This window comes from Archocentrus centrarchus, chromosome 24 (assembly GCF_007364275.1).
Source record: "Archocentrus centrarchus isolate MPI-CPG fArcCen1 chromosome 24, fArcCen1, whole genome shotgun sequence".
In the NCBI taxonomy this organism is placed as follows: Eukaryota; Metazoa; Chordata; class Actinopteri; order Cichliformes; family Cichlidae; genus Archocentrus; species Archocentrus centrarchus.
Genome location: NC_044369.1, coordinates 24,208,036 through 24,223,187, shown reverse-complemented (window position 1 = coordinate 24,223,187; position 15,152 = coordinate 24,208,036). Strand labels below are relative to the sequence as shown.

The 15,152-nt window shown below is 42.4% G+C and overlaps 1 protein-coding gene across 3 annotated transcripts in view; it reads right to left on the bottom strand.

The window, feature by feature from the left end:
• Nucleotides 1-9,804: 9,804 nt before the first annotated feature.
• nrxn3b (neurexin 3b) overlaps nt 9,805-15,152 on the bottom strand; it is a 310,461-nt gene continuing 305,113 nt past the window's right edge. For all 3 annotated transcript variants that reach the window (XM_030720979.1, XM_030720980.1, XM_030720981.1), the window contains one exon: nt 9,805-12,781. In XM_030720979.1, the coding sequence (XP_030576839.1) occupies nt 11,796-12,781 (986 nt within the window). In that variant the 3' untranslated portion in view covers nt 9,805-11,795. The remainder of the gene's footprint in view (nt 12,782-15,152) is intronic.

The following is a 15,152-nucleotide window of genomic DNA, read 5'->3' as shown; positions in this document are numbered from 1 at the left end:
TGGAAAGCAAACTGAAGTATGCTGACTGTGTAATTCAAAGATTGTATGAAAATACTGCAGTTTAGTGTGTAATAAATAGGTCAGCTTGTTGTACCGTATTTACAGTAAAGTTCTGTGTTGGTGTACTGTCTGTGTTGATGGTCACAGTTACAGGTTACATCAGTGCAGCAGAGATGAGTTTGAATCAAAGCTGCTGATGCTGAGATCACTGAATCCAACATTTCTACAGCCTGTATGCTGTCAGTGTAGGGGATGGAGATCAGCTCAGATAGCTGTGAAATACTGGGTTACATCTTTGTGAGTTCAGTCCATCCACACAGAGCAGCAAACCTCAGAGCAGCAGCAGCAGGTCAGCTGATCACAGCCTGCACACCAACATCATTTACTGCAGCTCACAATAGAAAGCTGTGATTTTTCTCTCCATGCAGAGCCACTACAGCTGATCTTAGGGTTCCTCCACCTTCTGAATCCCACTGTAACCCCTGAGTATCCTCATGTGTGGGTTTAGGTGGAGGCACAGTCACCCTCTACTATGGAGGACACAGAGAATAGAGCTGTGTTTAAATTCCCTTTCACAGTTTGTGTCCTACATAACAGTTTCAAGCTGAGTGCATTCATTAGGATTAAAATTTAGATTGGAATAACGTTTGTATTCTCATGTAATATTATTTTATATTATTACAATAATATATAATGAGGTTCAGTTAGTTTTACACAAAGATAGCAGGTAGAAACGTCCTCCAAAGAACTACTTTTACTTTGAGTACTTTCAGAGCCTGTACTTTTTAACTTTTACTTAAGTACAGAAGTTGAACCAGTACTTCGACTTTTACCAAAGTATTTTTTAACACAAGTACTTCTACTGAAGTACAGAATGTCAGTACTTTTGCCACCTCTGGCTACAGCTCCCCAGGGCCCCATTCATTCTGGACTATGTCTCACCTGGAAATCCAGCGAGAGGGAATTCTTTAGGACAGTCTCCAAGGAGTCAGAAGAAAAGGCTCCTACTGTCACATGACCTACTGCAACCTGGAAAAAATACCCAGCTACACCTGCAGCAGCTTAGTGACACTGAAAATGTTACAAAAAAGGTGAGTCGCTAAATTAAACCAGACGAAAGTTGTTATTGCAGAGATTTCTCATTACTAAATACACTATACTACCAGGAGTATTCACTCGTCTGTCTTCACACACACTTTAGTGACGTCTCATTCTTAAGCGACTGTTCTTGAGCTAATCAGAAAACCACATGAAGTTTGAAGGTCTGCAGCGATTGACTGCAGAAAGTTGGTGACCTCTGTGCACTGTTCGACATTGCTGTTGTTCTCCATCGCTTCAACATTGTTGTACCGCTAACAGATGACTGTGGAATATTTAGTAGTGAGGAAATTTCACAGCTGGACTTGTTGCACAGGTGGCATCCTATCATGGCACCCCTGAATTCAATGATTTGGATGGGTGAGTGAATGCTTTTGGCAATATAGTGTTTTTACCACTGATAAACCACCAAGTGGAAGTATTAACTGACTGTGGCTAAGTGAATGAAAAGACAACAGTGTCCGCTAGATCAGTGGAAAATTTTAATATCTGTGAGTTTTTTTCTTTCCCGTGCTGCACATATTTCTCTTTGCAGGAATGCCGATACATTTCCAAGGAAGTGGCACTAAAGTTTAATATATAAGCCCCTAAAACTGTTGTAGCAGTCATGCTAAAATATAACAGTGTATGAAGTCCATGTGAACATCCTTTTTCTTGAACCTATGGTGGCAGCAGCTTAAAGTATTCCAGAACTTGCCCAATGTTGCCCCACAGCAAGATGGGTTTGGGCTTCAATCTTCTGGTCGCCTCATCTTCTCTGATGAATTTACATGTTTTCCCTGTGCCTGCATGGCTTTATTTTCACAGTCCAAGGACACCTAAAGACAAGTTAATTGGCACCAAGGTGTATGTGGTGATCTATGTGTGATAGCTTGGTCAGTGGATCAGTGAGTGGTCAGTAAGACTACAAAAGTACTGCACAGATGCCAGACATTTCTAGCATTTCCAGTTCAGGTAAGGACTAAGCTCGGGTCTTCTTCAAACTGTGTGCGCCTGGAAAAATCTTTCATGGGGAGGTGTCCACACAATAACGCTTCACCAGTTAGCTGCAAGTATGTAGCAGCAGTCAGTTCAAACATTTTAGCAAAGCACTACCAAGAACCTTCATCCGGCAGATTTACTAATAGTTGGTGCAGCCTAATCTTGGTGGTGCACATTTGTGTTTCTGTGTGCCGAGTCCTGTTTTATCTGCTGGCTTCACAGTCCTCATAAATTCAAGGTCCTCAGTATCTGAATTCAGGAGTCAAATTCATGTCACAAGCACCTTGAGGTGAAATAAAACTGAATTTAAGTTTTTTTCATGGTTGTGATAAAAATGAATTTTTTGTGAATCTGGTGTTTCTGAACGTCTTCTGTGTTCAAACACAGAATGTTTGACATACGCCCCCCCCAACCTCTCACACACACACACACACACCTCATCAGACAGCATCAACAATTATCTGCAACCATCACCTTGTTTTGCTGCAGTCACCTTCACAGTAGCTGAAAGGGTTTGAGGTTCACCTGCCTCTCTTCGTTCCCCAGATCCCACCCCGCCTCGCTTTCCATCTGGTCTGAACAGGCAGGGCTGGGGCCGGGCCTGCGAGCTGCGCGCGGAGACCCCAGGGAGCAGAGCTGATGCTGAGATACTTATTGCTTCATTGGGATTCTCACTGGATCCAATCACACTGTCAAGCTTGGATATGAGGCCTGTCTCCCTAGGTAGTAGATACAGCGCACACACACTCACTCACACAGTTTTGAACATCACTCACTGACACTTACAGACGGAGATGCAGACATACAGGATAAATGTGCACCCACGTACTCATGCACCCTCCACTGGCATCACACGCCTCTGTCATCACAAGCCTGTTGATGCTCCTGACTGCAGAGCAACAGTGGAGCGGGGCTTTGTGTGCAGCTCAGGTGCTCGCCTGTAGTTTTTACAACCAAGATTAATCTGAGGAAACTAGCCTGCTTGAATTTTGTTCCACTTCAATAGTAATCAATTCAAAGTTATGATAATATTACTCCAGTGTCAGTAAATTAAAAATACAGACTAGATGTACTTTACCAAACTGCTCAAAGAGAGCCTGGTGTTTGTGATAACTTCCTATAAAAATCCTTCATTTTAATTCTCATTTGTTTGAAGAGTTTCAATCAGGATCTAAAGTACACAAAAGCAGAGAAACAGCTTTAGGGAAATTCACCAGACAAGGGACTTCTCTCAATACATGCCAGGTTGGGTCGCAGTGCTACATGAGACGCCACTGAACAATACATTTTATTACAGACTAGAACCTATGATTAGGATTAAAAGAACTGCACTTCATTTTTTTTCATGCAAACAATGACTCCTTTATGCACACAAAAGCTACTTACGGAGTTCCACAGGGCTCGGTGCTAGGACTTATTATTTTAATCTAATACATGCTTCTCTTATGCCTCAATACATTTTCACTGCTTTGCAGGTGACACTCAAATATACTTTTCTGTGAAGCCAGATGACACAGATCACTTGGTATCTCAAAGATATTTAGGCCTAGAACACCTAAAATGTTTTACATTTAAATTCAGATAAAACTGAAGTTATTATACGCTGCTCAAAAAAATTAAAGGAACACTTTGAAAAGACATGAGATCTCAATGGGAAAAAATCAATCTGGATATCTATACTGATATGGCCTGGGTAATATGTTAGGAATGAAAGGATCCCACATTGTTTGATGGAAATGAAAATGATCACCCTACAAAGGGCTGAATTCAAAGATACTCTGGAAATCACAGTGAAAAAAATGATGTGGCAGGCTAGCTGCTGCTATTACATTGCAGCAGCTACACAGTAGTTTGTGTGGCCCCCACATACTTGTATGCATTCCTGACAATGTTGGGGCTCCTAATGAGAGAAACAATGGTGTCTGGGGGATCTCCACCCAGATCTGGACCAGGGCATCACTGAACACCTGGACACTCTGAGGTGCAGCCTGGTGGCATCGGATGGACTGAAACATGATGTCCCAGAGGTGATTCCACTGGATTTCGGGCAGACGAGCATGGGGACTATCAATTCCTTCATCCTCCAGGAACTGCCTGCATACTCTCACCACATGAGGCCGAGCATTGTTGTGCACCAGGAGGAACCCAGGGCCCACTGCACCAGCGTAGGGTCTGACAATGGGTCCAAGGATTTCATCCTGATATCTAATGGTAGTCATGGCTAATAGCCTGTAGAGGTGTGTGTGTCCCTCCAAGGATATGCCTTCCCAGACCATCACTGACCCACCACCAAACTGGTCATGCTGAACGATGTTATAGGCAGCATAACATTCTCCATGGCTTTTCCGTGTCTGTCACATGTGCTCAGGGTGAACCTGCTTTTATCTGTGCAAAGCACAGGACGCCAGTGATGGTCCTGCTAATTCTGGCGTTCTATGGCAAATGCCAGTCAAAGTCCACAGTCCTGGGCAGTGAGCACAGGGCCTACTACAGGACGTCAGGCCCCCGGGCCTCCTTACTGAAGTCTATTTCTGATTGTTTGGTCAGAGACATTCACACCAGTGACCTGCTGGAGGTCATTTTGCAGCTCTGGCATCCTGTTCCTCCCTGCAGAAAGGAGCAGATACCAATCCTGATGATGGAATGAGGACCTCCTACAGCTCTCCTAGAGGAACCAACTGTCTCCTGGAATCTCCTCCATGCTCTTGAGACTGTGCTGGGTGACACAGCATAACTTCTGGCAACGGCACGTATCGATGTGCCATCCTGGAGGAGCTCGACTACCTGTGCAACCTCTGTAGGGTCCAGGTATCACTTCATGCTACCAGTAGTGACAGTGACCCTAGTCAAATGCAAAACTAGTGAAAAAACAGTCAGAACAGATGAGGAGGAAAAAATGTTGGAGGCCTCCACCTGTCAGACCATTCCTTTTGGGGGTTGTCTCATTGTTGCTCTTCTAGTGCACCTTTTAATTTCATGAACACCAAAGCAGCTGAAACTGATTAACAACCCCCTCTGCTAATTACTGACCAGATCAATATCCCAGAAATTTCACTGACATGATGCTGCACTCTGATTAAATTAAATTATTAAGTGTTGCTTTAATTTTTTGGGGGGCAGTGTATTTGGCTCTAAAACAGACCAGACACTTCCTCTGGTACTGATTCCTAATGCCTTCAGTACAACTATAAAGAATTTTTGGACATAATATTCTACAAACAAAACAAACCACGCTGTAATGCATTATGATTACGTATGCGTAATCCGTGTCTTAAGACTCCAGAGGTGCCAGAGCTGATCCCTAGATGGCACTGTGTCCACTGGGCAAGACAGCAGCCCTGCTGTTTATCATGCAGCTGTGACAGCCTGTAAAAGCTTTTGTCGGTGGAAGTGAAGATTTAGAGCCCAGATTAGCACATTCATATCTTGGCAGTTAATTAGGGCTGAGGAGCTAACTGAAAGCTTTGGCTGCAGAGTGATGGAGCGGAAGAATAGGAGGAGGTGTGCCCCTCGCAATGAGACACAAAAGTGAATTAAGTGCATATATATATATATATATATATATATATATATATATATATATATATATATATATATATATATATATACACACACACACACACACACACACACACCTGATTATTCTGCTAATGTATCACCGTGTGCACCCACTGAGACATATGAATATGAATGCTTAACCCACACATGCACAACCACTAAGCCATTTTTCTGCAAACTTTGATATGGCTTAAGCATACCTAATGCATGTACACACCTACACCCACGGAGACACGCTCTTCCTTTTTGTCGTTTGTGTCTGTGTGTGTGTCTGTGTGTGAATGTGCGTGCGCGCCCTTCATAAGTTAAGGTCAGCAGGCTCATATTTCACCTGTCAGGACTGATCACCGTCGCCTTCACAGCTGCTTTGCTTCGTTCCAGGGAGGATACAGCATCTCTCCTGAATCTTTACTGAGATGCTTTAAAAAAAAAAAAAACACCCTCCATCTCTACAATCTATACAGGAGATCCATAAAATGCCACAGCTGCAGACGTTCCCAGCACGCAACGGTATTTTACAGCATCCTGCTCCAGTGTGGGAAGCAACAAAACACATTTCACCTGTAATCAGTGACGGGGCTGATACGCTGCCCTTATAAAGCTGCTGTTTATGTGAAAGGGAAAAACACGCTGCAAAGCTTTTAAGTGGAATTAACCACTTCATTAGTTGAAGTAAAATTTCATGACAGGTCAACTGTCAGCCTTTAAATGCATGACGGGGGAGCTGCGCCGCTCCCTCGTCGGTGTTCCACAGGCCCTATACGGGGCGAAAGCAAACCTAATGCAGTGAAATGCACGCAGAAAGCCATTTGGAAAAAGCCATTAGCAAATGTAAATTGTTTTTCTGTCAATTAAGATATGAATTATCCAGCCGACATCAGAGGGATTGATGTAATCTACTTCTACTAATTTGACTAAAAGGAAAAGTAGTTGCTGCACATAAAATCCAATCAATAAACTTTGTCAGCCAACAACTGTGTAAGCAAATGGCTTGTGAATATCAAATGGATATGTTTCTTCCTCTGGCACCCTGCTGGTGTAAACCTGAACGTGACTAATGGTTGTGAAAATAGCAGTACCTCACTAGTTTTCAGGATCTGTGCCAGCGGGCATTATAGGAGCCTTTGTTTCCTACATGGTTCTTATTTGTGGAATTCATTTGGATCATAATAATTGCAAACATTTACTTATTCTTTATTTGGTAAAATATTTGACTAAAATAGAGTGTTTTTTTCTTCACTCTCTGTATTTTCTACTGTGATTTATGCTGCAATTATCTTCCATGGTGCTTGTTTTGCTTCTCATTTCTCTTGATGTTATTGTTAAGTGTTGTGTTAAGTGGCTCACAGAGCTGGCCTTTTATTTTAATCTTTGCCCTCTGCAGTGTGGGGAGAAAAAAAAAAAAAAGACTTTTTAGCAGCATGTCATAAAAATATGTAGGAGACAGTTACATTTTGGATTAAGGGGATTTTCTGGTTGTTGACTGCCATGAAACCAGCCTCCTTTCTTTACAAACAAGCTCGCAATTAGGCTGAGATTTACATTCCAGTGTAATGTTGTAAATGAGGCTAAGAGGCTGTGACAGATGCTCCTGAACACAAATCAGCTCTGACAGCTGAGAGATAAAGGTAGGAAAGTTCCACCACTGGTGCACGGTGCTCCGCAGCCTCCGGCTCAACTTTAAAAAAGACCAGATAAATATTGAGTGATTTCAAAAAGGGCAGTTGGCTTATAAAGGAGCTAACCAGGACTGGGAAGCAAGCTTCAAAGAACTGTATCATAAATGAAAGTGGATCAGATTTCCATCTTAGACGGGTGAAACACAGTAGCTGCACAATTTCTCCAGACTAAACATTATTGTGAAATTTCAAATATGATATAACCGTGTAATTGCTGTGAATAAAGTGTGAACTACACAAACCAATGAGAGCAAGCTTGTGCTGTAGCTAATGCTGGCTCATAGACTGCCTATGAAAGATGGACGTAGCCCTCGATCTGAAAAGCAAAGTGTGGGAGAGGTTTAAACCTGTGTTCTTTGCAGCAGCCAGCAGGTGGCGACTTCTTTGGATGCAAAAAAGACATCTGATTGTACAGAAGTCTATGAGAAAATAAACCTACATCTCATTTAATTTATGACCCGAGTAAACACCTGCTTGATGAGGTTATGGTCTCAATCACTTATTTCAAGACTTATTTGTTACAGCACAAAGTCCATTCAGTAAATGATGGTCCTTTTTAGAATAAAATAGGACTGCAGGGTATGTTTGATAAGTCTTGTGTTGTCTGGTTTCAAAAAGACATGATTGTGATAATTATAATCAGCTCACAGCCTTAAAATGGTTTAGTGTTTCCAGCTGCTGCAGACTCTGGTTAGACTGGCCCTGCAGGTGAAGCGCAAGGCAGTGGAGCTGGAATCAACTACGGGATAAGACACTGGTGAAACAGCCGAATTCTGTTTAAACAATCAGCCAATTAACAAAACAATAATAATGAAAATAAAATAATGCTGACATGAGTCATCAAATATATTTGGATGGCTGTTAACATGTCTTGACGGCCTGCCCCTGTAAAGAGTGGGAAACACTGCCTGGCAGCTCCGACCTTTTCTTAATCTGTATGCCAGGCATCAAATAAGAGGAGGTGTAGCTGGTGGCAGCAGAGTTAAAGATACAAAGGTTTTCGTTGGGAGTGAGCAGGAGGGACAGGATTAGAAGTGAGTACATCAGAGGGACAGCTCAGGTTGAGCGGTTTGGAGACAAAGTTAGAGAGGCAAGGCTGAGATGGCTTGGACATGTGCAGAGGAGGGATAGTGGATATATTAGACAGAGGATGTTGAATATGGAGCTGGCAGGCAGGAGGAAAAAAAGAAGACCTCAGAGGAGATTCATGGATGTAGTGAAGGAGGACATGCAGAGAACAGAGGAGGTGCCGGGGAGAGGGTGAGATGGAGGCTGATGTTCCACTCTGGCAAAGGGAGACGTCTAAATGCTAGCATCAGAGATTGTTGTAGGCAAAGCAGCTCTCCTTAAAATTTTTACTATTACCTTTGTCACGTGTTAAAAAGGTGAGAAACCACATGGTCTCTCTCTCTGCCATTTGGTGCAGAATAGATGACATCTTTGTAGTTTGAGGGGTATTTTTGTAGAATCAGCTGCTTGCTATGCCTTAAAACAACAATACGAGAGCAGCAAGGGCGCAAAAGCCCAACGTGCTCCGTAAAGCTGAGGCGAACTGAGCTGAATGGGGTTTGTCATACGAGTGACACCCTTCTCATATTGATTTCGCTGCTCTCCGCCTTTGTGAGGCACAGCTGCAGTAAGACGGAGTGAGGACTGAATGTCGCTGCTTGTTAAAATGAATGCCGTTTCCTTACACATTAACTTTTTATTGTGTTGACTTAAGCAGAGCAAATTTCCTCACATTTTTGGGGAGGGCTGCAAAGAAGAATCTCTCTGCCTTAGAATATATAAATAATTTTTTATTTTTATTTTAAATAGAAAGCACTCCTCAGTCAGTTGAACGAACCCCTGCCGGCCTCCTTGTTCCCATAGCCTGTGGCAGGATGAATGAGTTCATATGTAGTCATTGTGTGAGCTGGATATACTCACACACGGCACTCTGATATCCTACATCAATGGGCTATTGCAAGTTAATGACCAGCTCTGTGAAGGCCCATTTGCACGAAATATGGACAGTGTAAAAACGAGCTGGGAAAGCAGGTGCCGCCGCCATTGAGTAGCTCATAACCCGGCCATATGGTTGTGAAGAATCTCATTTGGCTGCGCGCTCTCACAAAGACTCAACTCTGAAACCCAAAAGCCATTCCTCCAATGTTGTGAAGACTCTGGACCCTCTAATAATCATTTCCTCCCCTCATCCCTTTTTCTCTTGTTGCATCGATGAACAGTGTACGAATTTGCATAATCATCTATAGGTAAATGACAGCGTCGAGCTGCTCTGCTCTGGACTTCATTTGAATAGAAATGGTGCCACTTTTTGGTATAAAAGGAAATCAGTGAAGTGATAACAAATGGATGAGAAATTGTGCTTCGGTGAATGGCCTCAGATAGAATCTATCTCCATCCTCTTTCAGTGTCGCCTCCTGTCTTTCTTTAGCACAGCATGGACGAGTGAGTGACAGCAGGCGGCAGTCTAACATCCAAAAAGTTTGGGAACAACTTTTTTTTTTTTATTTCTGGGAATTGTTTGGAGTCAAAAGGAGCAGAAGACAATAATTAACTGGTTGAAAAAGCCAAATATCAACACAAAAAAAAAAAAAAAAAAATCAAAGTGAACATACACACTGACTGATCTGCATGAAAATGAAGGAGGACAAATAATTTCAGCAATAAATAATGACATAAAAAAACAACAACAACATATTGCCGGAAGATAATGTTGTATAAATGAAACATGAAATTAGCTATACAATAACAGAAAAAAAAAAAATTAAAAGCAAAAAAAACGACAAGTTGATCGGACGAGACGATACAGTAAAAAAAGAAAAGGAACTAAAGAAACACCTGAAAGTCAGTAAGGTGCTAGCAACAGATCTCCAAATCCATCATAATCTGTCTTTATTCTCTTGTTTCTGTTTTTTTTTTCTTTTAAATTTCCAATAAAAAAATAAATAAATAACATGATGAAAGCAACTTCAGAATAAGGAGGAGTCCCTAACACAAAGATCTGAGGGAGGCGTCTTCTATCCGACTGACAGCTTCCGACGGTCAAATATTCATGCGGCTGAAGAGAAACACCATCCAGAGAGACCAGGCTTCTCATCTAACAGCATTTGTTCCCTGCCTAAACAAATGTTCCTGTGCACATCATTTCTCATCTCCAGGCAAAAGAATAAAAAATTTTCTTTTTCTTTCTTTTGTTTGTTTGTTTTTTTTTTTTTTTGAGTCATGTTGCTACAGCAGAAAAAATCAAATCAAATGGTCCATCTATACGAGAAGAGGATAAAAAAAAAAAAGAACCCAACAGGAACTTGAATCTTCTGTACAACATCTGACCTGCAAAGCACGACGGCTAGATGTAATAAAATATGTAAACATGTTTGCTGTTTTTGACACAGTAGTCTGTGACAACAGATAGCATCACACTTGTTCACACCGGAGTACGTCTTCAGCCTGGATATTTTTTTTTTCTTTTCTTTACGATTGTGACAATTACATCTTCATCAGACACAATTCATGGTTGTATCAGTGAATGTAAAAGGAAGCAGAAGGAAAAAAAAAATGAAAAAGGGAAAAGAAAACAAATGCTAACAGACATTTTGAACTCAGAGAAATAACAATGCATTGTACAGTTTGCCTGGTGGATCCACTCCTGCACGCTTGAACGCCATCTAGAATTTGGATGCCGTGCACAGCAGTCCAATCTTTAAATTGAGATGTGAGGGAGGGAGAAATATTGAAATACATTACTGTATTACATCCTGCTGAGCTCTGCCTAGTCAACCCTGACCGGCCATCATCCTTAAAAAACCAAAAAACCAAACAAACTGAAATTCAATAAATAAATATATAAACTATTCAATAAAAAACAAAAGAAAAGCTAGAAATAAAAAGACAGCTTTTAGTACACGTATACTTTACCTCATATCGCATCCATGAAAGCTACATTTAATGAAACCGCTTTGCAACGTGAAATCAGGGTTTGACTTCCAAGTTTCCCAACAATCATTGTTTCTTGAGGTCCCTCACTTACACAGATGCCAGCACCACATCACATACACCTCACATGCATGCTCAGAATGGCCGAAATGACAGTGATCGTATTTTACAGGGTTACAATGGACAAGGTCATAAGAACTCCAAGGATCACACACCTCTTTGACAGTCACTTGGGGTCGTGTGGGTGCTAAAGTGATGTTATTCACACTGCCAAATGTCTCCAGCAGGGACTCCTTAAAAATGTTCACGCTGAGTCCCGGTGAAGTCGTACTGCATTGTCTCTCTGTAATGCTTACAATAGTAAGTGTGCTTCCATAAGCCAAAGTTCTTTTTGTAAATGTTTCAGTGACTCAGTAAGTCTTGAGTTCTAAAGCGATTTTATTCTTTTTAAATCACAGTTGCCAATATGGTACTGTCAAAATGTTCTTAACTTTGTTCCAAACAGTTTGTTGTTTCATGGGTTGGGAAATGACTTGATTTCTATACATAATATTCCTTGTCCTTGTCTTTCGGTCTCTTGCTACTGGCACTGCCTTTGGCGCTGCCGCTGGGTGTTTTATCCTTCACCACAGCGCCATTGGTTTGCGCCGAGTTGCTGATGTAGTTGCGTGTTTCGTCCACCTGGTAGGAACCCTCGTCCCTGTTCCTGTACTTGTACATGGCGTAGAGGAGAATGAGGATGCAGAGGGCGGCGGCTGAGACAATGCCCACCACCATGCCCGTGGTACTGCTGGATTCCCGGATCACCTCTGAGGCCCCCGGAGGCACCCGCCGCACCACGCCGGGCACTGTGGGCAGGGCGGCAGGCACTGTGCGCAGCATGGGCGAGGTGATGAAGGGGCCTCGTGGCTTGGTGCCGTCCAGATCGAAGGACGTGGGCAGGGGCAGCAGGACTATGTCCGGCTGCGGGGGTTTTACCTCGCGGTTGTTCATTTTCCCGGCAGGCAGCTTGGGTGGCGTGTCCGAGGGGACCGCCGCCGGCGGCGTGCCCCGGAGGTCGGGCAGAGGCGAGGTGGGTGTAGTCCTACCTGCCTCAGAGGCTTTGCTAGGCCTCAAGTCCTTGGCCTCCCACTTGGGCGCGAGGGCTTTGTAGCCGCCTTCATAGGCCGATGTGGTCAAGATCTTATCTGTTACCAGGGAGAAGGTGGTGTAAAAATCTTCATCGTCAGTCGGGGGCAGGCTAGAGTCGAAAGCTTCGCCAGAGCCAAACCCCGAAATCACCATGCCATCATCATCATCATCATCACCATCATCACCACCATCACCATCATCACAATCATCGCTGCCTCGGTCCGACAAGCAAGGTACCCCCGCCTCAGTGGCCATGGCCAAGGATTCTTTGGTGGTCTCAATAATGGTGAGGACAGGGCGGAGGGTTGGGGGGAGGGGGATGAAGGGAGAACGGGTGGATACAGAAGGGATGTCTATGGGGTCCTCGACTAGCACGGGGATAACTAGCTCCCCTCCTGGAAAGTGAAACAGAAAGAAGAAGCAGTCAGGTGGCAGAAAGCCTTCCATCAGCAAAGCAAGAAGCAGTCAAGCACCAAAAGAATCGGTAAACAAAAAATCTAAAAAGCAAAGCTTAACATAGGGAGGAAAAATACTGAAGAGAAACAGAAAGAAAAGAAACAAACAAAAGAAACACTGTACCAGTGCAAAAACAATGAAACTTAGAACCAAACAAGACCCAAACTGATAGAAAACAACAGCCATAAATTAAGTATACATTGCATCAAAAGGCTTTGAGGGATGCACAAGGGTGAGCCACATTAAACTGACACCTCATATTAACTAGCCATCATGCGTTCTACTGTATGTGCTGCACGTACCGCCACTGCATACAAAGGTGGGAATTACTTGCGATGCCATAGAGTCTGCGGCCCTCGTATTAGTTCTGCATATATCTGCACATAAATGACTAGCTCAGGCTTTTAAGAGGCATGTTTCATTTATCTTCAAGTGTAAATCCTTTTTAGCCTAAAACTACGAGCACCAAGAGATGTGCTCTGTGGATAAAAAAAGAAGCAGAGGGTATTAGCATTTGTTTTGCAATTCAAGTGCAAGCCAGTGGGCCTGAAAGCAAGTTAACTAAGTCTGAAATGAGAAACTATTTGTAAGGTGTTTCATATACTGTAGCTGCTCAGAGCGGCGCCTTTTAACCCTGCTGACCTACACGGGCCAACAAATACTAACAAGCTCGTGCATCGCAATGATGAAAAAATGAAAGGTTATGTTTTTGAACTGGAAGCGCTCCAAAGTCCCAAAACAAAATCTCGTGCCTCTTAAGAACCTGATCGGCAGTTTAGATCTACCAGACCGACCTGCAAACGCTACCCGCTAAAGTCGCAGCGCAAATGTGGTTGTAACTGAGTGAACCTTTCTTGCCCTCAGCATTAGTGGGCTCCCCCTATTTGTCCTAGCCTCTTGCCTTTTGACCCCTACAGTTACCACAGTGGCACAAAGTCACCGGGCAGTTCAGCGACACCTGAATGTTTGCTGGCTTGTAACGGCTTGTAACAGCAGTGGGATGTTATTAATTATTCACATGTAAGATCAAAGGACAGAGACATGCTTCCACATGTGTCTGCCTCTTTATAATAAATTAATTTGGCTTTATTGGTTAAACCTGTTGTTGGACTTCTACAAGACTTTGAAACATTCAGATGTCTATTGAAGCTGCTTATCCTCTTGCCAAAGTGGATGTTTGTACATTGCAAAGGCTCACAAACAGGGCACTATAAAGAGATGCAACCTTTTGGAACAATAAAGAAAAAAAGGAACACAACAGAAATAAGGAAAAACCAAAAATAATAATTAAGGCATTACAAAAACAAAACAAACAAACAAAAAAAGAGTTCAGAGTTAGAGCAAACATTGTAGTAAACATTCACAAGTAAGCCACAGATAGAGCTATTTAGAGAAAGGATTAGTAAGAAGTAGAAAACAGGTAAAGAAAAACAAAAAAAACCAAAGTCAGCTCGGAAAATCAAAAAGCCTACAAAAAAAGATAAAACAGTTTTCAAAAGGAAGAAAGCATACCATCAGTTTTGTCAACTTACATCAACAAATTGCCCGCATGATTTTGGCAGGAAGAAAAAAAAAATTTACAAAAGAAAGTTGTGTAAGAATGCCTTTGGACAAGTTAGGTTAGTTTCTTTTTAACATTTTCTGTTTAAGTAGTATATATTTCTCTCTCTTTTTTTTTTTTTTAGACAGGATGGTACAGGGAGGCAACAACACATACATCCACACATCATGACATGAAAATAATCTTCACCATTCTGTTCAGGATATCTTCTTTTTTTTTTGTTATTTTTTTTTGGACTTTTCAGACTCATTTTGTAGACAAAAGAAAACAGTATATCTATAATTCTTGCTTTGATTTATAAGTCTCTCCATAAATATCTACAGCCTGATTAAAGTACTCTTTTTCTTTCTTTTTTTTTGTTCACTTGGCTTTAGCTTGTTCATCAGTTATGAACAAATGGATGACTGTACATATCTTAGAATCTCTACGTAAAGGGTTCGGGAGGAGGGAGTGTGAGACGGGGGGTGGGACCCTATGAACATACTAGGAAGGAAATGACATAGATGGGGGTGAACGTTGTACATCAGTTGCCATGTCCATGTAAAGGCGGCACGAAGCGGTCGGGCGGCATTAGAGCTTTTGGCTGTAAGGAAGGGATGGGGATATACAACAATGAGCATATACATGCCCATCTACAAAAGAGAACAGCACTCTCAACACTGACAGTTTTACAAACCCTAAGCTGCAACTTCTTGCCATGCACAAAATTAAGACTCGTTCATCGATTCAATCCAAATTTCAATCAGAGA